The sequence below is a fragment of the Sphaerodactylus townsendi genome, linkage group LG15 (assembly GCF_021028975.2).
Source record: "Sphaerodactylus townsendi isolate TG3544 linkage group LG15, MPM_Stown_v2.3, whole genome shotgun sequence".
Taxonomy (NCBI): domain Eukaryota; kingdom Metazoa; phylum Chordata; class Lepidosauria; order Squamata; family Sphaerodactylidae; genus Sphaerodactylus; species Sphaerodactylus townsendi.
In genome coordinates, this window is record NC_059439.1 from 36,579,661 (window position 1) to 36,603,667 (window position 24,007).

Genomic DNA, 24,007 nt, shown 5'->3' on the forward strand with positions numbered 1-24,007 from the left:
GGCCACTAAGCACGACGTGCATGCACCACGATGAGCAGGGAGGACTTGGCTGGCGGGCCTGGTGTCTGTGCTCCAGGTGGCAGCTGCCCGGGGGGGGGGGGGCACAGAGGAGGCAGAGATGCTAGAGAGGCACAGAGCGGTGCACACGGGACTTGCTGGAGGCTAGAGCAGGCTGGCCCCTGCTTGAGCAGGTGGGGTGGAGGAAGAGGGAGCCAACCGTTTTTTTTAAAATCTAAAACCTCAGCATTCAGGTTAAATTGCTGGGTTGGCACTTTGCCATAAATAAGTGGGGTTTGGGTTGCAATTTGGGCACTCGGTCTCGAAAAGGTTCGCCATCACTGCACTAGCCCATGGGGAATGTTTTTAGCCATGGGTTGCGCTAAAAAGTCTTTCTACAATAAACACACTAATTTAGAAAGGCTTCCAGGCACTGTGTTTTCCTGATCATGTTTCAGTGAGGTAGATGGGAGGGCTGCCTCGAACAAAGACATCCGGATTTTCTGAGCTCTTCACCCCTTAAGCAATACAGGGCAGGACTTGGGTCTGTACCCAGACTATCCAAAACCAGAACGTAGAAAGACCTTCAACAGCTGGGCGTTCGGAGGGATAATTTTACAGCTAGGCGACGCCACCTTGCGGCCACAGGCAGAATTCAGAGATCAGCTGATAAAACCACCTCTTGGCCTTATAACCCGGCCTGAAACCAAAGGATCCCAAACAGATGAGTTATCCAAAAAAAGACCTGGAGTTAACCTGAGCTGCTCTTTGGCCCCTTCCGCACATGCAGAATAAAGCACTTTTTATCCACAACTGTTTGCAGCCCTTGAACACATCTTGCTCTCCTGCCCGAAGTATAACAGCTTTAGGCCCCGATTTCTCTGCCTTAACCTCAGCTGGGGTTCTCTGATCTTTCTACCAATGGAAAGATGATTTGTCTGCTCAACAATCCCAAGGCTGAAAGAACAGAAATCGTAGCCAAATTTTTGCTGCGCACTTGGAACTAGGTTCCCTTGTCTTCTGTTCACACTGTTTTCACTGTTCTCTGTTGGATTTACCCTTTCCTTTTTGCCCCTGTGTTGCATATGCCTAATAAAGATCTCTGAATCTGAACTGTTTGCAAGTAGATTTTGCTGTTCCACACAGCTGCAAAGTGAACTGAAAGTGGATTGAAAGTGCATTATTCTGCATGCGTTCGGCAGAGGCCAACTTGCTAGTGGTTCCCAGCCCCTCGATGATGCGGCTGGCCTCTACCCGGGCCAGGGCCTTTACAGCCCTGGCCCCTGCCTGGTGGAACACTTTACCATCAGCTATCCGGGCCCTGCGAGATCTTGGAGAGTTCCGCAGGGCCTGCAAGACCGAATTGTTCCACCGGGCGTTTGGAGGGGGCCGGCCGCTGATGGGCGCCCTCCTCCTCCCCCCTTTTACATTCTGGGCCCTTAATTGATTTTTTATGGGGCCCTCAGCTCTCTGAGTTTGTTTTTTCCAGGGTGGGTTATTATACTTTATGAAGTTTTACGCTGGACGCCGTTGTAATCTTGTTTAATTCGCTGTTTTAACTCGGTTTTAATGTGATTGTTTGTTATTATGATGTTCACCGGCCAGAGCCCTTTGGGGGAGGGGCGGTATATAAAATTGATTATAAATAAATAGGTAGGTAGGTAGGTAGGTAGGTGGTACTTAGGTAGATGATAGATAGATAGATAGATAGATAGATAGATAGATAGATAGATAGATAGATAGATAGATAGATAGATAGATAGATAGATAGATAGATAGATGGATGGATGGATGGATGGATGGATGGAGGGAGGGAGGGAGGGAGGGAGGGAGGGAGGGAGGGAGGGAGGGAGGGATGTGCGGAAGGGGTTTTCCAATCACTTTTCCCAGATAGGACAAATTACAGGCAGGACGATAACAGACTGTATAATTTCTGATTTTTTAAAAAGTAGCGGGTGGATAACTTCCTTGTTGAATTGCCAATAGAAGATACCCTGAGTCAGTGACTGACCTATGAGGAACACCGACGATTCATTCATGTGATCTTTACAAGATTACATCAGCAAGGACGGGCAGAGATCCAGAGCACACGGAGTGGCTTTCATAGATATCCCAAGATCCTGTCAACAAACGTCATGGGAACAGTGTTGAGACGGCCCATGCGCCGAACAGATCTGCATTGTACATATCTGTAGTCTGACCCGCGTTCTAACAGAATCCAAAGCAAAAAGTACCTGACAGATTTGGTCAAACAGCTTTGCAAAAGCCTCGCAACCGATTTCCTGTTCTTGAGACAACAGCGGCTCAGATGTAGGAGCAGATGTTGCGGTCCTTGAAACAGCTGGGATGGTCATGAGCCAGCTGATGCAAAAAAATTGTGGCGACATCAACATTTCTTTGTTGTGTTGTGGCAACATTCAATTTACAAAAATGCTGACCTTCGAAGCACCGGTTGCAACCAGTGCTAACAGCACGGAGAAAGAGCACGGTTGAGCAGTTCATGGCCATGCTGGCAGGGGCTGATGGGAACTGTAGTCCATGAACATCTGGAGAGCCGCAGGTTGCAGACCCCTGAGCGCGTCAGACAAAGATCTGGGGGGCTCAGGTTCAAATCCCCATTCTGCCACTCAGGGGTCCACTAATGGGCGTGGCCAGAGGAGTGAGCGGGGCGTGGCTCCACGGGTCCCGTCCCCTGCTTGCATGGTGTAGGTGGGTCCGGTAAAACAAAACCTGTCCTTTTTCAGGGGGCGGGGCTCAGGTGTCCACAAACGGGCGTGGCCAGAGGCGCGAGGGGCGCGGCTTTACGGCCCTCTCCTTGCATGGCGTAGGTGGGTCTGCAAAGGCGCCCGCGTCCCGGCGTGGAGAGCACTCTGGACGCGCGCAGGAGCGCTGCTTCCCTCCGTGCAAGCGCCGGCAGCTCTTACATCAGGCTTGCAATGTGGGGCGGAGGCGGAGGAGGGCTCGGCGGCCAGGGGCCTATGCGGTGCCCGAGCGGGCCAGGGGGCGGGATCCGGCCGCCTCCCTCCAGCCCCGGGGCCGGGAAGGGCTCCCTGCAGCCCCTCCCCTCCGCCTCTTAAAGCGGACTCCCGGGCGCCTGGGTCCATCGCCTGCGCCGAGGGGCTCGGGGACAGGATGGCACCGGCGCCCTACACGCGGATCCTGGGGTGAGCAGACGCCCCCCGCCCCCCCACCCCGAGCCCTGCCCCCCTCCCCAGGCCCCCGCCTCGGCAAGACCCCTGGCGGGCACCCCTGCCCCATGCCCTCCCCCCTTTGCGCTCCCCAGAGGTCCACCGGCCCTACAGAATGGTCACTACTTCCCACCCCTTCCCAAGGTCCCGATCCCTCCTCTCCTTGACGCTTGGAGGAGACGTGGCAGGAAGGCGTTTGCACGGGGGGGAAGCGGGATCCCCCCATTTAGAAACATGGAAACCACGGAGCTGGAAGGAGGGGATCCCCAGCGGTCATCTAGCCCAACCCTGGACCAGGCCATTCGAAGCTCCCTCCGCGTGACCCCTGGTCTACGTTCGGGAACGCCCCCAATACTTTTCCTTAACTGTTTTCCTGGAGTTGGGAGGCGCTCCTCCTTGTCCTGAGCAGCATCCAAGAAGGTCTGTGGATGCTCTGATCTGACCTTGGTAGTTCTGGGAAGCTAAGCAGGGTCGGCCCCGGTTAGTCCTTGGATGGGAGACCACCAAGCAAGGAGTGGGCAATGAGCCCCGCCTTACGTTTGTCTCTGGTTTTCGGGTTGCCCTCGGTTGCAGAGGTGGGGTCTCTCCCCTGCAGGTGTAGGAGCCCCGGCCCATAAATTTGTGGGTTTCTGTGTGAACCACACTTCACCACCCTGCCTATTTTCCCAGGGTGCTTTTCTGCCTTCTCGGCAGCCCCTCTAGTCCCCTCCGCCCTCCTCCCAACTTCATTCATTCATCTCCCTTCCTCTGTCTGAGACACTGCCTGCACAGAGTTCATTGCAATGCCCTGGGGAGGGGGCCAAGTGTTGAAACTGGGTAGCCGGGAATGCTTTGGTCTGGCGAAACAGCCTAAAACAGAGCCCTCCGGGGATGGGGCGGTCTAAAAATCTAATAAAATAATAATAATAATAATAATAATTGCAGCCAGGGAGCCAGGATTCTCCGGGTGCGAGCTTTCGAGAGCCAAAAAAACTCCCTTCTTCCAACACAAGAACGAAGACCTGGCGACCGAGGCTCTGCCAGGACCTAACTTCTTCCTCCTCTTCACCCTCCACGTCACCCTCCTCCCGGAGGGACTAGCCCCCCCCTTCAGCAACCTTTTACCCACAAAAGGAAGTGGCAGCCCAGGCCCAATTCATGTCTCTCCCTTGTTTATTCTACTCTTTTATTTCCTTTGCAATTGCTCCCAGAGTAGATAAGCAGGATCGTGGCTAATCTAGGTCCCAAAGACAAAGCAGGAAGATAGTAATCCCTGTCCAAATTGCAACCCCTCCCCGTCTCCAACACGACACTTATTATTGTTTTGAACCACCAGAGTCTAATTCTCACCTCTGCAATTGACTTGTTGGGGGGCTCTCCGCCTGCGTATTGTCGCTTGGCCTCATTTTCCAAGCTGTAAAATGGGAATAAGAATAAGAAGAAGAGTTTGGATTTATATCCCCCCTTTCTCTCCTGCAGGAGACTCAAAGGGGCTGACGATCTCCTTGCCCTTCCCCCCTCACAACAAACACCCTGTGAGGTAGGTGGGGCTGAGAGAGCTCCGAGAAGCTGTGACTAGCCCAAGGTCACCCAGCTGGCGTGTGTGGGAGTGCCCACGCTAATCTGAATTTCCCAGATCAGCCTCCACAGCTCAGGCGGCAGAGCGGGGAATCAAACCCGGTTCCTCCAGATTAGATACACGATCCATCTTTATTACGGTCACAGACCAGCACTGAATGCTGCAAAACAAATCAAAAGGGCGCCATAATAAGGAATAGATAATGCTTTATAAATTAGGCGTTCCCTTCCCCACAGGTTTTTAATGACTTTTTAAGGAAAATCCGTATTCTGCATTTCTACTCTTTTGAAAAGCACTCGTCGTAACTTGCTGACAGCAACCTCTAGAAATTGCGACAGCCAACGTGGTCCGGGTTTTAATGGTTTTTATATATATTTTTATTTTTATGCCTTTTATCTACGTTGTAAGCCGTGCTTGAGCTCTGTGAGAAAGGAAGGGGGCTAATAAACCTTTGAAATGAATAAACTAAACCATAGGTGTCAAACTCGCACCTCTCCAGATGTTATGGACTACAGTTCCCATCATCCCCTGCCAGCATGATGCTTGGCGGCTTGGGCCAAGGACAGGTGATTCAGACTGTGGCAGAGGTGGAAAAGGTGAACGGGGCTGTCATAAGGAGTTCTAAGCCCCAGAGCATATGTGGTTTGCAAAGAGGAAGCACAGCTTGAAGACAGAGGTACACTCCTCTTGGAAAATGGGGGTTCCCGTGAGTTTGGGGAGAAGTGAACTTTGGCAGCAAGACTAGCTGTTTTCTAAGTTTTATTTTAAATTCAGGATTCTCCCTGGAGGGGTTGAGTGGGCGCCCACGGAAGGCGACGTGCCTGTCCCGGGGACAAAATGTTCCACGCTCCCTTATCTTGGCCTGTGCCCCCGGGGCATAACCGGACCTCCCTCTCTTCTATAGGAAACCCCGGCTGGAGCGAAAGTCCACTCAATGTGGCTGTCCCTTGTACTTTACTTTGCGGCTTGGAGCCTGGCCAGCGTTGCCCCACTCCATCCCGGGCAGGCAGCCAATCCCCGGCCGTGAGGGGGGCCACGAACCCTCACCTGCCGCACTTCTGGTGTGCAAGGGTCAGGGTGATAAACAAACAGCATCGGGGTGTGCTTCTCCTGTTTAGATCCGCGGGTGTGTGCTGGGAAAGGGTTGTGTGAGCGCGCGCACGCAGCGAAGCCGTTGCTCGGGTTCTCAAGCTGTTGCCAATACACTTTAAGAACGTAAGAAAGAGCCTGCTGGATCAGACCAGAGTCCATCTAGTCCAGCGCTCTGCTGCTCGCAGTGGCCCACCAGGTGCCTTTGGGAGCTCACGTGCAGGAGGTGAAAGCAAGGGCCTTAAGAACATAAGAACTAGCCTGCTGGATCAGACCAGAGTCCATCTAGTCCAGCTCTCTGCTACTCGCAGTGGCCCACCAGGTGCCTTTGGGAGCTCACAAGCAGGATGTGAAAGCAATGCCCTTCTGCTGCTGCTGCTCCGGAGCACCTGGCCTTTGCAATAAGGCCTTTGCAATCTCAGATCACCTACACTTTGCGCGTAGGGTGGGCATTGGCGGGTGGCGTTGCAGCCAGCCATGACGGCTGAGGTACCCATGCAAAAACTGACCTGCCTGCACATGTGCAGTCAACAGTGCTGCAGCGTGCTGCTACATGCTTGGAAATCTTTGAGCAAGTTTCCCATCGTTTGATATGCGGGTAATTAACTTTTTTTTTTAAAAAAAGCACTTTGAACAGCAGCGGCAGCACCCCACTGTCATTATCATGGAAAGCTTAGAGTTGGCAGGAACCATACAGGCTATCTGATCCAACCCCAGCTCAGTGCAGGATCAGTTCAGAGCGGAGGTGGCCGACTCTGGTGCTTCAGACGTTCGTGGACTACAGTTCCCATCAGCCCCTGCTGGCACGGCCAGTTTAGAGCATCCCTGACAAGTATCCGTCCGGCCGCTGCTTGAAGATTTCTGCGGAAGGGGAGCTCTCCCCCTCCTTTGACATTGCTGGGCTATTTTTATTGTAAACATTTTGTCTCTGATATTCCAGCTGATTACCTTTCCACCCATAATTTAAACCCATTATTTCAAGCCTCTGGAACAGCTCCCTGCCCCTCCACTTCAAATGCGATCGTGTCCCGATTGCCAGCGTGGTGTAGTGGTTGAGAGCAGGTGCACTCTAATCTGGAGAACCAGGTTTGATTCCCCACTCCTCCACCTGAGTGGCGGAGGCTTATCTGGTGAACCGGATGTGTTTCCACACTCCTACATTCCTGCTGGGAGACCTTGGGCTAGTCACAGTTCTTTGGAAGTCTCTCAGCCCCAATTACCTCCCAAGGTGTCTGTTGTGGGGAGAGGAAGGGAAAGGAGCTTGTAGGCCACCTTGGGTCTCCTTACAGGAGAGAAAGGTGGGGTATAAATTCTTCTTCTTCTTCTTCTTCTTCTTCTTCTTCTTCTTCTTCTTCTTCTTCTTCTTCTTCTTCTTCTTCTTCTTCTTCTTCTTCTTCTTCTTCTTCTTCTTCTTCTTCTTCTTCTTCTTCTGTCAACCTCCTCTTCTCCAGACTGAACATTCCCAAGTCCTTCAGTCAAGTTCCTCCAAGGGCTTGGTCTCCATTAGAGATGCCTTCTTTGTGCACCAGAAGTGTGGATGCTTTTGTATGCGCCGTGTGGGCGAGCCATGTAGTTTGAACCCCAGTGTGTGGTCCATTCCTTCTGGAGAGGAACTCCGTCTTCCTCGCCGTCTCTCTGTGTTCTCAAGAGGCTTCCACCGCTGTGGTTTAATCTCTTATCTAGAAAAAGGGTGGTTTGGATGTTGTTTATCCAGGTATGCAACTCCGGGACGTTCAGTCTGCGAATGGGTGTGTGAAAAAGGCATAACTTGGAAAGGAGACACTGAGTGCCAGACTTGTGGGGTGGTGGTTATGTGGTGTCTGTAGGCTCCTGCTGTTACGTACTGGCTCTTGGAAAATGTGCAGGCTTGCAGGTGAACATGTGAGTTCATGCTTTTTATTTCTGACAGATTCCCAGTGCTTCATCCAAAACCCATGCTCTCAATTCATGCTCGCAGAGGCATAAGCAATTTTGCATAAATTGAACAGGGTTTCTGATTGGCTTCTGCCTTTAATACTGAACAGTTGCCACGAGAGTTGCGCATAACCTTGCTCCCTGACATTTTGTGGTTGGCTCCGCCTCCTGCGGCAGCCATTTTGTGGTTGCGTTCAGCACCCCGTGCCGGAATTCCGAAGGGGCCCACAAGATCAAAAAGGTTGGGGACCCCTATTGTAGAATCTCTTGCATAGGCTCCTTCCGCACACGCAAAATAATGCATTTTCAAACCACTTTCACAATGGTTTGCAAGTGGATTTTGCCATTCCGCACAGCTTCAGAGAGCACTGAAAGCAAAGTGCATTATTCTGCTTGTGCGGAAGGAGCCATAGTTATCAAAAGTGTCCCTGCTGTGTTCAGGCACAGCGAAGCGTATTTATGCATTCACACATGTTTATGCATTTCATTATTTTGCAAGACATCTTTGCAAGTCTCTCGCCCTGAGATTTATGCACATTTTTAGGCATGAGCATTTGTGCATATTTTAGCTCCTGTACAGCTTTGCGTCTTCTGACACATGCACAGATATATTTGCAGGTTTGCACACTCAGGCCTGTGTAAAGAGTGGACTTTTTTTCATAACTTGGGAGAGCCGTGGGTGAGTTCCCTTGCTGCTAGGCACGCCTGTATGTGCTTGGGGAAGATTTACACACCAGAATGGATTTTCATACAGATACAAGCCGAGAGCTCTATGCAGAGGGGGCCGTTGTCATGTGAGACGGAGCTGATCAGAGACCACACTGGTTTCTTTCATCCCTGTTCCTTCTGTATCCTTCTGCCTACATTAGGGACCCCCAGCCTGTGAGCTGTGTTGACCTTCCGACACAAGATGGTGGACGCAACCCCAAAATGGCTGCTGCAAGAGGCGGAGCCAACCACAAAATGTCAGGGAGTGAATTCAGGCAAAACTCCAGTATTAACCTTTCCACATCGCAGGCAGAAGTTCTCGCCCATTCCAGATTTTTCTTGCATTTTTTCTTTAAGGTTCGATATAAAGTACGCGATTATGCAGAATACCTCAGGAGTAAAATTGGACATTGAATTTATATTACATTTGCCTGTTGGATTCCTGACTGCAATTCACAATATTAAAAACATTTTTCTTCGTATTTGTTTATTTGTTATATTGGGGTTTTTATTGTACGTATTCACTTTTATTAAGTTGTATTGGTTCACATTATTGTATTTCATGCTGGTGGGAATTGTTATATTTGTTATATTACTGAATACATGTTTACACACACGTGCGCGCGCGTATTCAGTAATATAACAAATATGACAATTCACACCAAAATGAAATACAACAATGTGAACCAATACAACTTAATAAAAGTGAATATGTACAATAAAACTTCTGACATAACAAATAAGTAAATACAAAAAAAATGTTTTTAATACTGTGAATTGCAGTCAGAAATCCAATAGGCAAATGTAATATAATTCCAATGTCCAATTTCATTCATGAGGTAATCTGCATATTCTTGTACTTTATATCTAACCTTAAAGAAAAAATGCAAGAAAAATCTGGAATGGGCAAGAGCTTCTGCCTGCGATGTGGAAAGGTTAATACTGGAGTTCTGCCTGAGCAGCAGTGGTGTAGGAGGTTAAGAGCTCGTGTATCTAATCTGGAGGAACCGGGTTTGATTCCCAGCTCTGCTGCCTGAGCTGTGGAGGCTTATCTGGGGAATTCAGATTAGCCTGTGCACTCCCACACACGCCGGCTGGGTGACCTTGGGCTAGTCACAGCTTCTCGGAGCTCTCTCAGCCCCACCTACCTCACAGGGTGTTTGTTGTGAGGGGGGGAAGGGCAAGGAGATTGGCAGCCCCTTTGAGTCTCCTGCAGGAGAGAAAGGGGGGATATAAATCCAAACTCTTCTTCTTCTTCTTCAAGGAAAAATTCAAGAAAAATCTGGATATATATACTGCATTTTCCCTTCATTTTTGTGCCAGTTATCCAGATGTTGATCAGAAATATTGTTTCTATTGTCCATTCCACGCAAGCCCCTGAAAATATTTTGCAAGCATTTTCAAAATCCCCTGTTTGTCCACTATGGTACCCACTGGCGCCATGTTGGGGCCCCTCGGTCTCCATGAAGGCACTCCTGGTCTCATCCTGCCCCCCTCTTCTTCCATTGCAGTCTGGGAGTCTCCTCTCTCAAGTGCTGGTCCTCAGCCCCCGTGCGCTGGGCCCACGCGCCACGAGTCATCCACGGCGACCTTGGCAAACTTTCGCGGCCGGTGCAGGAGTTCGTGGAACACGGGGTGCGGCTCTGCCAACCGGAGAACATCCACATCTGCGATGGGACCGAGAAGGAGAACGGCAAGATCTTAAATCTTCTGGAATCGGAAGGCGTCATAAAAGCGCTGACCAAGTATGAGAACTGGTAAGTGCCCCCAACTGGCTGAATGTGGCAAGAGCACCTTGAAGCAGCCTTATAGTGTGTGAAACAAACCACCTGATCCCTTTTAACTGGAGATGCCGGGAATTGAACACGGGACCTTCTGTGGTAGCTGTTCCTCTGAGCCACGGCCCCTTCTTATCATCAATGAATAACCTTCAGTGACTCTTGGGCATGCCGTAGGGAGTCATCTTGTGGCGTCGCACCTACAGTTGTCGCATGGTGTCCTTGGCCTGGGGAACATTACCCCCAAATAACATGGTATAGCAAGGATCACCCACTCATGTTTTTTTATTGAGAGCCAGCGTGGTGTGGTGGTTAAGAGCAGGTGCACTCCTATCTGGAGAACCAGGTTTGAGTCCCTGCTCTGCCGCTTGAGCTGTGGAGGCTTATCTGGGGAACCAGACTAGCTTGTGCACTCCCTGTAAGGTTGCGGTTCAACCTTGAAGAGGCTCTTGCTGTAGTTTCTGGCGGGGCACCCAGAATAGTTATCGGTTGCTGCTTGCTTGCCTGTGTGAAACTGTCTGTGCGAGTTTCTGTGAGAGAACCTGAATTGTTTATTGTTTATCTGTTCTGGGCGGGAACTTGTCTGAAGCCCATAAAAGCGACTGCTTGAGAGTTGGGGAGCTAGTTCCCACATTGCCTGTTCCTGACTAAGAATGCCAGCTCAATAAAGAACTTAATACAGTTGCTTTTGACTGGACTTTACTGGTTCGTTACACTCCCACACATGCCTGCTGGGTGACCTTGGGCTAGTCACAGTTCCTTGGTGCTCTCTCAGCCCCACCCACCTCACAGGGTGTTTGTTGTGGCGGGAGGGGGGGAAGGGAAAGGAGATTGTCAGCCCCTTTGAGTCTCCTGACAGGAGAGAAAGGGGATATATGAATCCAAACTCTTCTTCTTCTAGCTGGCTGGCCAAAACCGACCCTAAGGATGTGGCCCGTGTGGAGAGCCGGACGGTCATTGTGACGGAGAACCAGAGGGACACAATTCCCATCCCTGTCTCAGGAGCCAAAGGTCAACTGGGCAACTGGATGAACCCAAAAGCATTTCAGGAAGCAATGGATGACCGGTTCCCCGGCTGTATGAAAGGTGACCAGGAGATGACTCAAAAAGGCAGAGAACATAATAGGGGCTCTGTAACTTCTAGGGGATATACCAGCGATGGCGAACCTTTTCGAGGCCGAGTGCCCAAATTGCAACCCAAAGCCCACTTATTTATCACAAAGTGCCAACACAGCAATTTAACCTGAAGACTGAGGTTTTCGTTTAGAAAAAAACGGTTGGCTCCGAGGCGTGCGTTACTCAGGAGTAAGCTTGGTGGTAGTCGGTGGCTTTGCTTTGAAGCAACCATGCAACTCTTCCAATGGGTGAGTCACGACCCTAGGAGGGTTTACTCAGAAGCAAGGCCCATTGCCAGCAACCGAGCTTACTCCCAGGTAAAGGATCGCGCTTTAGATCTTTGCATGAAAATCAGTGGGGTTTAACAGCGCTTAACAGGGTTACCTACACTGCTCCCCCAAAACTAGGTCTTAGGTTTAATGCTAATAATCGAGCCCTGCGGCCCAGGCCAGCCTAGATGTGTGGGGGGGACACTCTGTTTGCGTGTGCCCACAGTGAGGGCTCTTGAGTGCCACCTCTGGCACCCGTGCCATAGGTTCGCCACCACTGGGATATACACGCCAATGTGGAGGCCAGTTTGGGCGGATCAGGCAAAAACGAAGGGGGAGGAGATCATTAGCCTAATTTTCTAGCCACGTGACATGCAGTAATCTTTCTTCCTATTTTTGCACCCTTTCCTATATATATTTCCTCTGTCAGTTCATTGATTCGAATACCCATCCTCCCTGGATAATCAACCCATCTTCATCCATTGACAAAACTGTCCACCCGCCCTCCATCTGTCCCCATTTGCACCCCTGCCCGCGTCTTTCCCTTCATCGTGGACCATTATCTCTTTCATATTCTCCTGCAGGCCGTACCATGTACGTCATCCCTTACAGCATGGGGCCCATTGGCTCTCCCCTGTCCAAGATCGGGATCCAGCTCACAGACTCTGCCTACGTGGTCGCCAGCATGCGCATCATGACCCGCATGGGTGCTGCAGTCCTCCGCAATCTGGGAGACGGGGAGTTTGTCAAATGCTTGCACTCTGTGGGACGACCTCTTCCTCTGGAAGGTAAGCGGCGCCCTTAGCTTCGAGTGTGTTTCGTTTGGGAAACAAAGATTTTGTCACTGTAGTGCATATTTTGGTTATCTCTGGACTGGATTACTGCAATGCTCTCTTAAGTGGGGCTGCCCTTGAAGAGTGTTCAGAAAGGTCAATCAGTGCAGAATGCAGAAGCAAGGATGTTAACTGGAGTGTGTTGTTGGGAGGATGTCACTCCAGTCTTGGTCCATCTACACTGGCTTCCAGTCTGTTTCCAAGGACAATCTGAAGCCTAAGTGGCTTGGGACCAGCATCCAAATTCTTCTTCTCCTCCTCCTTCTCTTCCTCCTCCTCCTTTTCCACCTTCTCCTCCTCCTCCTCCTCCTCCTCCTCTTCCTCCTCCTTCTTCTTCTGGTCCTCCTCCTCCTCTTTTTCCTCCTCCTCTTCCTTCTCCTCCTCCTCTTTTTCCTTCTCCTTCTCCTCCTTCTGCTCCTCCTCCTCCTTCTGGTCCTCCTCTTCTTTTTCCTTCTCCTTCTTCTCCTTCTCATCCTTCTTCTCCTCCTTCTGCTCCTTCTCCTCCTCCTCCTTCTCATCCTCTTTCTCCTCTTTCTCCTCCTCCTCCTTCTCCTCCTTCTGCTCCTCCTCCTCCTTCTCATCCTCTTTCTCCTCCTCCTCCTTCTCCTCCTTCTGTTCCTTCTCCTCCTCCTTCTGCTCCTCCTCCTCCTTCTGCTCCTTCTCCTTCCTCTTTCTCCTCTTTCTCCTCCTTCTTTTTCTGAGCTCCATTATAGCCTGCTCTTGAAGGTTGTCAAACGCCCAAAGAATAAATCAGCCCAACCTTGTGCTTTTAGCAGCTACCAGGCGTGCAGAAATGAGCAGGTTTTATTTTATTTCGTTCCTTTATACCCCACTTCCCGCCCTAATGGGGACCCATGGAGGCTTACAGCATTCTCCTCTCATCCATTTCACCCTCACAACAACTCTGCGAGGTAGAACAGGCTGATGGAGCGGGTGACTAGGCCAAAGTCACTCAGTGGCAGAGAGGAGATTCTCCATGGCAGAGAGGGGATTCAAACCTGGGCCTCCCAGATGCTAGCCTGACACTCCAACCACTGCACCATGCTGGCTCTTTGAAGGATTCATCTTCTGTAGGTTCTCCTCCTCCTCCTCCTCTTTCTTTCATGAGAGGGCTTTCTTGGTCAGGACCCCAAATCTCTGAAACTTCCTCTCCCCAGAGAGACTCACTTATCCCTTTTGTTGCAGCCTTCCGTAAACAGATGGAGACGTTTCTGTTTTGCTTGGGATCCCCTCAGTATTATACTGTTGTTGGGGAGGGTCTCCAAAGGACATGTGCGATGTATTGTCGAAGGACATATCCTATGTTTGACCTCTCGTGCCCTTCCACATTGCCTTTCCTGTCTCCCGCCTTGCAGAAGAGCTGGTGAATAACTGGCCGTGTAACCCCGAGAAGACCATCATCGGACACGTCCCGGAGCGGCGGGAGATCGTCTCCTTCGGCAGCGGCTATGGGGGGAACTCCCTCCTGGGCAAGAAATGCTTCGCTCTCCGCATCGCCTCTTGCATTGCCAAAGATGAGGGCTGGCTGGCTGAGCACATGCTGGTAAGGAGGAGCCGGGAAGAGGGAGGAGGAGAGGAATCACTTGGGTGCTGTGTGGTTTCCGGGCTGTATGGCCATGTTCTAGCAGCATTCTCTCCTGACGTTTCGCCTGCATCTGTGGCTGGCATCTTCAGAGGATCTGATAGACGGAATGGAAAGCAAGTGGAGTATATATACTGTGAGGTCAAAAGGTGAGGCCCTCTGAATAGAGTAGCCTGGCATGTGAGTCACAAAGAAGTCCGTAGCCTGGGAGTAACAATGAAGATAGCAAGGTCAATAGGTGAATGCATCTGAGTAGAAGTATCCTGGTCTTTGTTTCCTTGGTTGCTTCTACTCAGATGCATTGACCTTGCTATCTTCATTGTTACTCCCAGGCTACAGACTTCTTTGTGACTCACATACCAGGCTACTCTATTCAGAGGGCCTCACCTTTTGACCTCACAGTATATATACTCCACTTGCTTTCCATCCCTACAATCAGATCCTCTGAAGATGCCAGCCACAGATGCAGGCGAAACGTCAGGAGAGAACGCTGCTAGAACACGGCCATGCAGCCCGGAAACCACACAGCACCCCAGTGATTCCGGCCGTGAAAGCCTTCGACAATGCAGAGGAATTATTCTTCACACCGACGTCTGAATTTCATCAGGTTATCAGAGGCCCCTTCCGCACACGCAGAATAATGCACTTTCAATCCACTTTCACTGCACTTCGCAGCTGGATTTTACTGTGCGGAAGAGCAAAACCCACTTGCAAACAATTGTGGAAGTGGATTGAAAGTGCGTTATTCCGCCTGTGCGGAAGGGGCCAGGAGCTAAGCAGGGTCAGACCCGGCTAGTACTTAAATGGGAGACCACCAAGGAAATCCAGGGCCTCTACAAGTCAGGGCCCAAGGCCATTATTTACCAGCTTGGAAAACAGGTCTGGGGCTGATCCTAAGCTCAGAATTGAGATCTGCGGTGCAGACGAAAGGGAGTCGCGCGCTCTGCAGTGAGGGGTTTGGGGAACCCCTATGCCGGGGATAATTAGGAAAGGAGTTGATAATGAAACTGCAAGGATTGTCATGCCCTTATACAAAGCAGTGGTGCGACTGCACTTGGAGTACTGTGTCCAGTTCTGGTCGCCATATCTCAAAAAGGATATTGAAGAGATAGAAAAAGTGCAGAGAAGGGCAACGAGGATGATTGTGGGACTGGAGCACCTTCCTTATGAGGAGAGGCTGCAGTGTTTGGGACTCTTTAGTTTGGAGAGGAGACGTCTGATTGAAGTCTATAAAATGATGCATGGGGTAGAAAATGTTGACTGAGAGAAATTTTTCTCTCTTTCTCGCAATACTAGAACCAGGGGGCATCCATTGAAAATGCTGGGGGGAAAGAATTAGGACTAATAAAAGGAAACACTTCTTCACGCAACGTGTGATTGGTGTTTGGAATATGCTGCCACAGGAGGTGGTGATGGCCACTCACCTGGATAGCTTTAAAAGGGACTTGGATAGATTTATGGAGGAGAAGTCGATCTATGGCTACCAATCTTGATCCTCCTTGATCTGAGATTGCAACTGCCTTAACAGACCAGGTGCTTGGGAGCAACAGCCGCAGAAGGCCCTTGCTTTCACCTCCTGCACGTGAGCTCCCAAAGGCACCTGGTGGGCCACTGCGAGTAGCAGAGAGCTGGACTAGATGGACTCTGGTCTGATCCAGCAGGCTCTTTCTTATGTTCTTAAGGCCCTTGCTTTCACCTCCTGCAGGTGAGCTCCCAAAGGCACCTGGTGGGCCACTGTGAGTAGCAGAGAGCTGGACTAGATGGACTCTGGTCTGATCCAGCAGGCTTGTTCTTATGTTCTTATGAACCAGAGAGGACAGTGAGCAGAAGAGGGGTTGGTATCTGGAATGGCTGACAAGAGACCGAAGGACAGTAGGTGTTTACATTACCTCTCCGAGGACATCGTGAGCAAATATTAATTGGTTAATAAGTGACAGAGGGCTGCTGAAATCCTAAATGGGGAGGATGAGTCTGACGCACCGAAGCAGGGAGGGGGGAACAGATGACCAGGCAAAATCCCCCGCCCCTCATCGTGACCTGCGGGCCGTTGCCCCTTGTGTGGGGAGCAAAAGGCCATGGGCGAAATCCTGAGGCCACGGGCTTGACCGCAAAGCATTGTGGGATAGTTTGCACAAGGCCATGGCGGTTTTCACCAAAGAACGGTCAACAGAAGGAGATGCTTCGAAGCATTGTGGGCAGTTTTGGATATTCTTTTCCTGTACATACACAGACTTGATGGGAAATTTAGACCGGCCAGATCGAAAACATATGAATCTGCTGTCCTGAAACAGATGATTTGGTCCAGAGGTCTTCAAACTATGGCCCCCTAGATGTTCAGGAACTACAATTCCCATCAGCCTCTGCCAGCATGGCCAAGTAGCAGGGCTGATGGGAATTGTAGTTCCTGAACATCTGGAGGGCCATAGTTTGAAGACCCCTGATTTTTTGGTCTATCAGCGCCTGCATTTTCTGGGTGTAGGAGACTTGGTATGGTTATTTCAGATGTCTTGGCGAAGCCACAATTTCTACCTTTTGTTTACGCTGTGGAGTTAAACAGCTACACGGGAAGTAGATAAAGAAGAAGCAAAGTTTGGATTTTTTTTACCTGGCTTTTCTCAGCCATCAGGAGTCTCGACGTGACTTACAAACTCCTTTGCTTTTCAGATCTTGGGGATCACAAACCCTGAGGGGAAGAAGAAGTACGTGGCGGCCGCCTTCCCCAGCGCCTGCGGGAAGACTAACATGGCCATGATGAATCCCACGCTGCCCGGTTGGAAGGTGGAGTGCGTAGGGGATGACATTGCCTGGATGAAATTCGACAGCGAAGGTGAACTTCTGGGCTGGGTTCAAACAGCCAGCAGGTGTAACGCTGCTTTGCCTAGGACCTGCCATGCTTGCTTGTCTTATGCTCCTGAGAGCCAGCGTGGGGTAGTGGTTAAGAGCAGGTGCACTCTAATCTGGAGAACCAGGTTTGATTCCCCGCTCTGCCACTTGAGCTGTGGAGGCTTATCTGGGGAACCAGATCAGCTTGTGCACTCCAATACATGCCTGCTGGGTGACCTTGGGCTATTGAATGAATGAGTCACGTTCGCCCTTTAAAAGCTTGTAACAATTGGACCGAAAAAAACCTGATCCTCTGAGCCATGGGCCATAAAGAGGTCTGAGTGAGAATGGAGCACTGAGGAAGGCATTCGAAAAGCTAAACTAACGCGTATAGCTTCTGCTTTGAAGAATACTCTTGCTTTAAAGAGTACTCTAAAGGATAACAAGGCTCCGTGCTTAGACTAATAATTCAAAGTGAGGACAAGGCTCCTTTATCGGCAGTCATGTTCATAAGTCACAGAAGTGATGAACAAGTTCATGCAGTGAAAACAACATTCCGGAGATATATGAGAGGAGGGAGCATACGGAAGGAACCGAAGAAAATAACGGAGACTGTGTCCTTATCACAAAGAACGGAATGTATGAAACGGAATGAACTAATATTGTTGTCACTCTCCCGACGGGGGTACCTGTAATGTAAATGTGTAAACATGTTTTTTTAGAATTGTAGTTTTTGGATGTTTGTATAATTAATTAGGTTGTATAATACACAGAAGCCACTGAGCAGCATACGTGCGTCACGTTTTTTCTTTCGGTCCAATTGTTACATGACCTTGGGCTAGTCACAGTTCTTTGGAGCTCTCAAACCCCCACCCTCACCTCACAGGGTGTTTGTTGTGGCGGGGGGGGGGGGGAGGGAAAGGAGAATGTAAGCCCCATTTTTAAAAAAACCGCACGGCCAATAAAATCTCCAGTGGGCAATTAGAAGCCCTGCTGGGCCACCGGTCTCTACCCAGTTTTAAAAACAGTTGGCAGGAGCAGGAAGGGTGCTCACAGGTACCATGTTGGAGACCCCGATTGGGGACAAGATTGCATGCGGTTTTCTTTGTCCCCCAAGGCTTGGTTTTTTTCAGGAGGGTCTTAATTTTTGACATTACCTGCCTTTGGGGACCAGGTGGCTCCTCCAGTTCAACAAATGGGGAACAAGAGGTTCAGTTGGAGGGGAAGGTTCCAAAGGAGACCCAGAAGCCCTTGTCCAAAAAGTACTAGGGCCGTGGTGGCGAACCTTTGGCACTCCAGATGTTATGGACTACAATTCCCATCAGCCCCTGCCAATTGGCCGTGCTGGCAGGGGTTGATGGGAATTGTAGTCCATAACATCTGGAGTGCCAAAGGTTCGCCACCACTGTACTAGGGAAAGGTGGAAGGCGTTCTGGAGAAAGGAAGGTTCCTGTGAAAAAGGCAAACCGGGTAAGCCAGTAAAGAGGGGTCCTAACTCTCAGATCCTGGGTTCCCCCCCACTCCTCTCTCCCACAGGGCGTTTGCGAGCCATCAACCCCGAAAACGGGTTCTTTGGAGTGGCCCCGGGCACGTCCACCAAAACCAACCCCAACGCTATGCACACCATCCAGCGGAACACCATGTTCACCAACGTTGCCGAGACCAGCGAGGGCGGAGTCTACTGGGAGGGCATCGACCAGATGATACCAGCCGGGGTCACCATCAGCACCTGGCAGGGGAAGCCATGGAAACCGGGTAAGTGTTTGGAGCTGGTGGCAAAGGATTCTGGGAAATTGTGCAGAGCATTGTGGGGGCTCTCGGCGGGGGAAAGAGACCCAGCGTGATGTAGCGGTTAAGAGCAGGAGAACTCTGATTTGGAGACCGAGGTTTGATTCCCCATTCCTCCACATGAGTGGCAGACTCTTATCTAGTGAACCAGGTTTGTTTCCCCACTCCTACGCATGAAGCCTGCTGGGTGGCCGTGGCTTAGATACAGTTCTCTCAGAACTCTCTCAGCCCCACCTATGTCACAAGGTGTCTTCTGTAGGGAGAGGAAGGGAAGGAGTTTGTAAGCCACTGTGAGACTCCTTACAGTTGGGAAAAGCAGGTATAAATCCAAACTTTTCTTCTTGTTGTCTTTCTTTTTCCTTTGTTTGGTTTTCACGTCCTTTTGCGTGGTTGCCTGTTCTCCCCACCATTCAGCCTGTTTGGCCCTCCTGCATCTTTTACTGAATATGTGGAACCAACGCTGAGCCCCTAATCTGGTTTTAAACACCAGGACTCAGCCCAGGAGAGGAGAAGGAGGAGGAAGAAGAAGAAGACTATTTATATCCCCCCTTTCTCTCCTGCAGGAGACCTCAAAGGGGCTGACAATCTCCTTGCCCTTCCCCCCTCACAACAGACACCCTGTGAGGTGGGTGGGGCTGAGAGGAAGCTCCGGTGAAGCTGTGACTAGCCCCAGGTCCACCCAGCTGCTGCGTGCAGGTGGGAGTGTACAGCTTAACCTGAATTCCCCAGGATAAGCCTTTCACAGCTCAGGCGGTAGGAGCTGGGAATCAAACCCGGTTCCTCCAGATTAGATACACGAGCTCTTAACCTCCTACGCCACTGCTGGGGTGCCTCTGTTCGTGTGCAGAGTGCCTTTCCACTTGCCGTTCGGTGACCGCTTGCCAGATCTTTGGATGAAGGGATTCTGTAGCATAGGATGCACCTTCCAGGACGCGTCTGATCCAAACGTTCGTCATTTCTAGAAATCACTGACTGCAGAGCTCCTGCAAGCGAAGTGACCTGAACTCTCCCTTCTCTCTCTCTCTCTAGGTGACAAGGAAGCTGCTGCGCATCCCAACTCCCGGTTTTGCGCTCCCGCCCGCCAGTGCCCCATTATGGATCCGGATTGGGAATCCCCCCAGGGTGTCCCTATCGATGCCATCGTCTTTGGGGGCAGGAGGCCTGTGGGTAAGATCTGCTTACCTTGCGTCCCTCCCCACAGCTTCTGCTGGCTGCACCGAATCCACGGGGTGGATTCATTGCATTTCCTAGGATGGGATGATGCAGCCCGATTCCAGTCAGATCTTGGAAGAGAAGTAGGGTGGGTGCCTGGAAGGGAGATCGTTGGGGAAGTCTCTGCAGAGGAAGGCTGGGGTAAAACGGCCTCTGCTTCTCAGTTGCCTTGAAAGCGCTAGCTAGGGTCGCCCTAAAACGCAGGTGTCAAACTCGCGGCCCTCCAGGTGTTCACGAACTACAATTCCCATCAGCCCTTTCCAGTATAATAGAAGAAGAAGAAGAAGAAGAAGAGGAGGAGGAGGAGGAGGAGGAGGAGGAGGAGGAGGAGTTTGGATTTATATCCCCCCTTTCTCTCCTTGTAGGAGACTCAAAGGGGCTTACAATCTTCTTGCCCTTCCCCCCTCACAACAAAGAGGGGCTGAGAGAGCTCCGAGAAGCTGTGACTCAGCCCAAGGTCACCCAGCTGGGGCGTGTGTGTGGAGTGTATGCAGGCTAATCTGAATTCCTCAGATAAGCCTCCACAGCTCAAGCGGCAGAGCAGCGAATCAAACCCGGTTCCTCCGGATTAGATACACGAGCTCTTAGCCTCCTATGCCACTGCTGCCAATGCTTATGTTGGGAACGTCTGATGGGAATTGTAGTTTATGAACATCTGGAGGGCCGCGAGTTTGACATCCCTGCAGTCATCTGCTACGTGAAAGCAGTTTACCCACACATGCGTTTTTCCCCCCTGCAGGAGTGCCCTTGGTGTACGAGGCCTTCAACTGGCGCCACGGAGTCTTCGTGGGCAGCGCGATGAGATCTGAATCCACAGCAGCGGCAGAACACAAAGGTGAGGATTCTCTGAGTTTCTCCTTCCTGGTTTGGGGGTGGGGCCGCCTCTCCTCTGGACGGCTGAGCTTTTGAAGAGCTGCAGATGAAAAATGGCGCCGGGGTTGGAGAGAGGTCTTTTGAGGCTGGCCATAGATGGCTTTGGAGGCCGGCCGGCAAGCTGCTAAAAGGAGAAGTAGGTTCCTGGGAAAAGCACAGAGAAGTTGGCGGCAACCAGCCAAGTTATTTCCCAGCACTGCAAGATCGGTTTTTTTAAATTTAGGAAATTTCAATGCCCCTTCTTCAGAGCCACTGAAGACAGCTCACAAAGTTAAACACGATCAAATCATAATAATTTAAATTAACAAATCATGTAGCGCGCAATCTTAAAACCCAGAGCCGACAACCCTGGGGTGCATCTCTTAAGGACAGGGATAAAATCCTTGTATTTAGCCACCCACAGTAGCCGGGTCGCCACATTTTAAACCAACCAAAGTCTTATGCACGTTTGAAGTAGATCCATCTTTCTCCTTTCTGCTCTCCTCTCCCTTACTATATACAGGCAAAGTCATCATGCACGACCCCTTTGCCATGCGCCCCTTCTTTGGTTACAACTTTGGCCGCTACCTGACCCACTGGTTGAGCATGGAAGAGCGCAGAGGCGTCCGGCTTCCCAAGATCTTCCACGTCAATTGGTTCCGGAAGAATGCCGAGGGGAACTTCTTATGGCCGGGCTTTGGGGAGAACTCTCGGGTCCTTGACTGGATCTGCCGGCGTGTCGATGGAGAAGAGAGCGCCCAGGAAACGCCCATTGGGTACGTCCCCAAAGATGGCGCCCTAGACCTCAGTGGCCTCAAGAAAGTGGACCACCGGGAGCTATTCACCTTGCCCAAGGAGTTCTGGCAACAAGAAGTGCAGGAAGTGAGGCAGTACCTGACGGAGCAAGTGAACGAGGATCTGCCCAAGGAAGTGATGAAGGAATTGGAGGACCTGGAGGGACGTGTGAAGAAGATGTGAGGGACCTGAGGGAAAGATGAAAAAGATTCTGACCAAAGATTTGCCCCCTGTCTCTCCTGAGGGGAAAGGGAGGAGATGGCAGGGAGGTTTGTTTACAGAACTTCCCTTCCCCGCCTCTTGCCAGCTGTGCTTCTCTGGCTGTCAGGGTTCGGCCATCTTGGGTCGTGAGGCAGCCATCTTGCAACTTAGGCACCCTGAGCCAGATAGACGGTTTCTTAGCTAACCTAGGGTGACCAATCTCCAGGTGAGGGCTGGAGTTCTCCCAGAATTACGCTGAGCTCCAGAGTGCAGAGAGGAAATGGCAGCTTTGGAGGGTGGGCTCTGTGGGTGGGCTCTCTATCCCCACTGAACTCTCTTGCCTCCGCAGACTCTGCCACTTTGGAGGGTGATCTCTCTATCCCCACTGAACTCTCTTGCCTCCGCAGACTCTGCCACTTTGGAGGGTGGTCTCTCTATCCCCACTGAACTCTCTTGCCTCCGCAGACTCTGCCACTTTGGAGGGTGGTCTCTCTATCCCCACTGAACTCTCTTGCCTCCGCAGACTCTGCCACTTTGGAGGGTGGTCTCTCTATCCCCACTGAACTCTCTTGCCTCCGCAGACTCTGCCACTTTGGAGGGTGGTCTCTCTATCCCCACTGAACTCTCTTGCCTCCGCAGACTCTGCCCCCACAACTCTATGAATTTTCCAAGTTAGAGTTAGCCACCCTAGCGAAATCAGTTTTATTTCCTTTCCTTTAGTTCAACTCTTTCTTCATCCGAACAATTCTTCCATCTTCTGTCCCCTTTGTCTGTCGGTTCTGTTTTTCTCATCATGGTCTGGTTTTGGGATCTCTCTGTTTGTGTGAGTGGGTTTTTAATCTTTCACAGATTGTCTGTCCCTCTGATGTAAGCCTTTCCTTTCCAAATCACTCTTGGTCGCCATTTTGGAGTGTTCAAATTTAGAACCAGTGGCCTTGTTAGTTATCTGTGAAGCTGACAGAGAGGAAAGACCTTCTATCAGCCAAGGTCTTCACAGCTGGCAGAATTGTTTTCACCAAATCCCAGCATTGGCTTTCCTGTTTTATGGCGCAGGTGGAAATCCACCACTTCTAGGCCTGTTGCTAACTCTGGCCCCTTCCGCACACGCAAAACAATGTGTTTTCAAACCACTTTCACAACTGTTTGCAAGTGGATTTTGCTATTCCGCACAGCTTCAAAGAACACTGAAAGCAGTTTGAAAGTGCATTATTCTGCATGTGCGGAATGGGCCTCTGTCAGACTGGAATGGAGTATAGGCCCACTCAGCTCCTATATCTGCACAATCCCTCCTTCTATTTCCTCTTAACCAGAAATTGAATGTGATGATTATGTACACCAATGTGGTGTAGTGGTTAAGAGCAGGTGGACTCTGATCTGGAGAACCAGGTTTGATTCCTCACTCCTCCACCTGAGTGGCGGACTCTAATCTGGTGTACTGGATTTGTTTCCCCACTCCTACATTCCCTGCTGGGTGACCTTAGGCTGGTCACAATTCTGCAAGAACTCTTGTCAGCCCCACCTACCTCACAAGATGTCTGCTGAGGGGAGAGGAAGGGAAAAGGAGTTTGTAAGGAGAGAAAGGCTGGAGCACCTTCCCTATGAGGAGAGGCTGCAGCGTTTGGGACTCTTTAGTTTGGAGAGGAGGCGGCTGAGGGGGGATAGGATTGAAGTCTATAAAATTATGCATGGGGTAGAAAATGTGGACAGAGAGAAATTTTTCTGTCTTTCTCACAATACTAGAACCAGGGGGCATTCATTGAAAATGCTGGGGGGAAGAATTAGGACTAAACAGGAAACACTTCTTCACGCAACGTGTGATTGGTGTTTGGAATATGCTGCCACTGAGGAGGTGGTGAGTGGCCCACTCAACCTGGATACAGCTTTTAAAAGGGGGCTTGGACAGATTTAGTGGAGGAGAAGCTTCGCATCTCTGGCTACCAATCTTGATCCTCCTTGATCTGAGATTGCAAATGCCTTAGCAGACCAGGTGATCAGGAGCAACAGCCGCAGAAGGCCCTTGCTTTCACATCCTGCATGTGAGCTCCCAAAGGCACCTGGTGGGCCACTGCGAGTAGCAGAGAGCTGGACTAGATGGACTCTGGTGTGATCCAGCAGGCTCTTTCTTATGTTCTTAAGGCCCTTGCTTTCACATCCTGCCTGTGAGCTCCCCAAAAGAAAGGCACCTGGTGGGCCACTGCGAGTAGCAGAGAGCTGGACTAGATGGACTCTGGTCTGATCCAGCAGGCTCATTCTTATGTTCTTAAGGCCGTTGCTTTCACACCCTGCAGGTGAGCTCCCAAAGGC

General features: G+C 50.8%; 1 protein-coding gene across 1 annotated transcript; it reads left to right on the top strand.

The window, feature by feature from the left end:
* The first annotated feature begins 2,800 nt into the window (after nt 1-2,800).
* PCK2 (phosphoenolpyruvate carboxykinase 2, mitochondrial) lies at nt 2,801-23,334 on the top strand. The gene is made up of 10 exons (XM_048518100.1): nt 2,801-3,161; nt 9,966-10,211; nt 11,134-11,318; nt 12,202-12,405; nt 13,806-13,993; nt 16,697-16,859; nt 18,392-18,610; nt 19,673-19,810; nt 20,595-20,690; nt 21,231-23,334. The coding sequence occupies exons 1-10, from the start codon at nt 3,130-3,132 to the stop codon at nt 21,683-21,685; spliced, it is 1,926 nt and encodes a 641-aa protein (XP_048374057.1). The 5' UTR covers nt 2,801-3,129; the 3' UTR covers nt 21,686-23,334.
* The last annotated feature ends 673 nt before the right edge of the window (nt 23,335-24,007 follow it).

Coding starts and splice junctions, on each gene's coding strand:
- PCK2 (XM_048518100.1), top strand. CDS start 3,130: ATGGCACCGGCGCCCTACACGCGGATCCTGGG. Junction 16,860..18,391: donor GATGAAATTCGACAGCGAAG/GTGAACTTCTGG, acceptor TCTCTCCCACAG/GGCGTTTGCGAGCCATCAAC. Junction 19,811..20,594: donor TGGGGGCAGGAGGCCTGTGG/GTAAGATCTGCT, acceptor TCCCCCCTGCAG/GAGTGCCCTTGGTGTACGAG.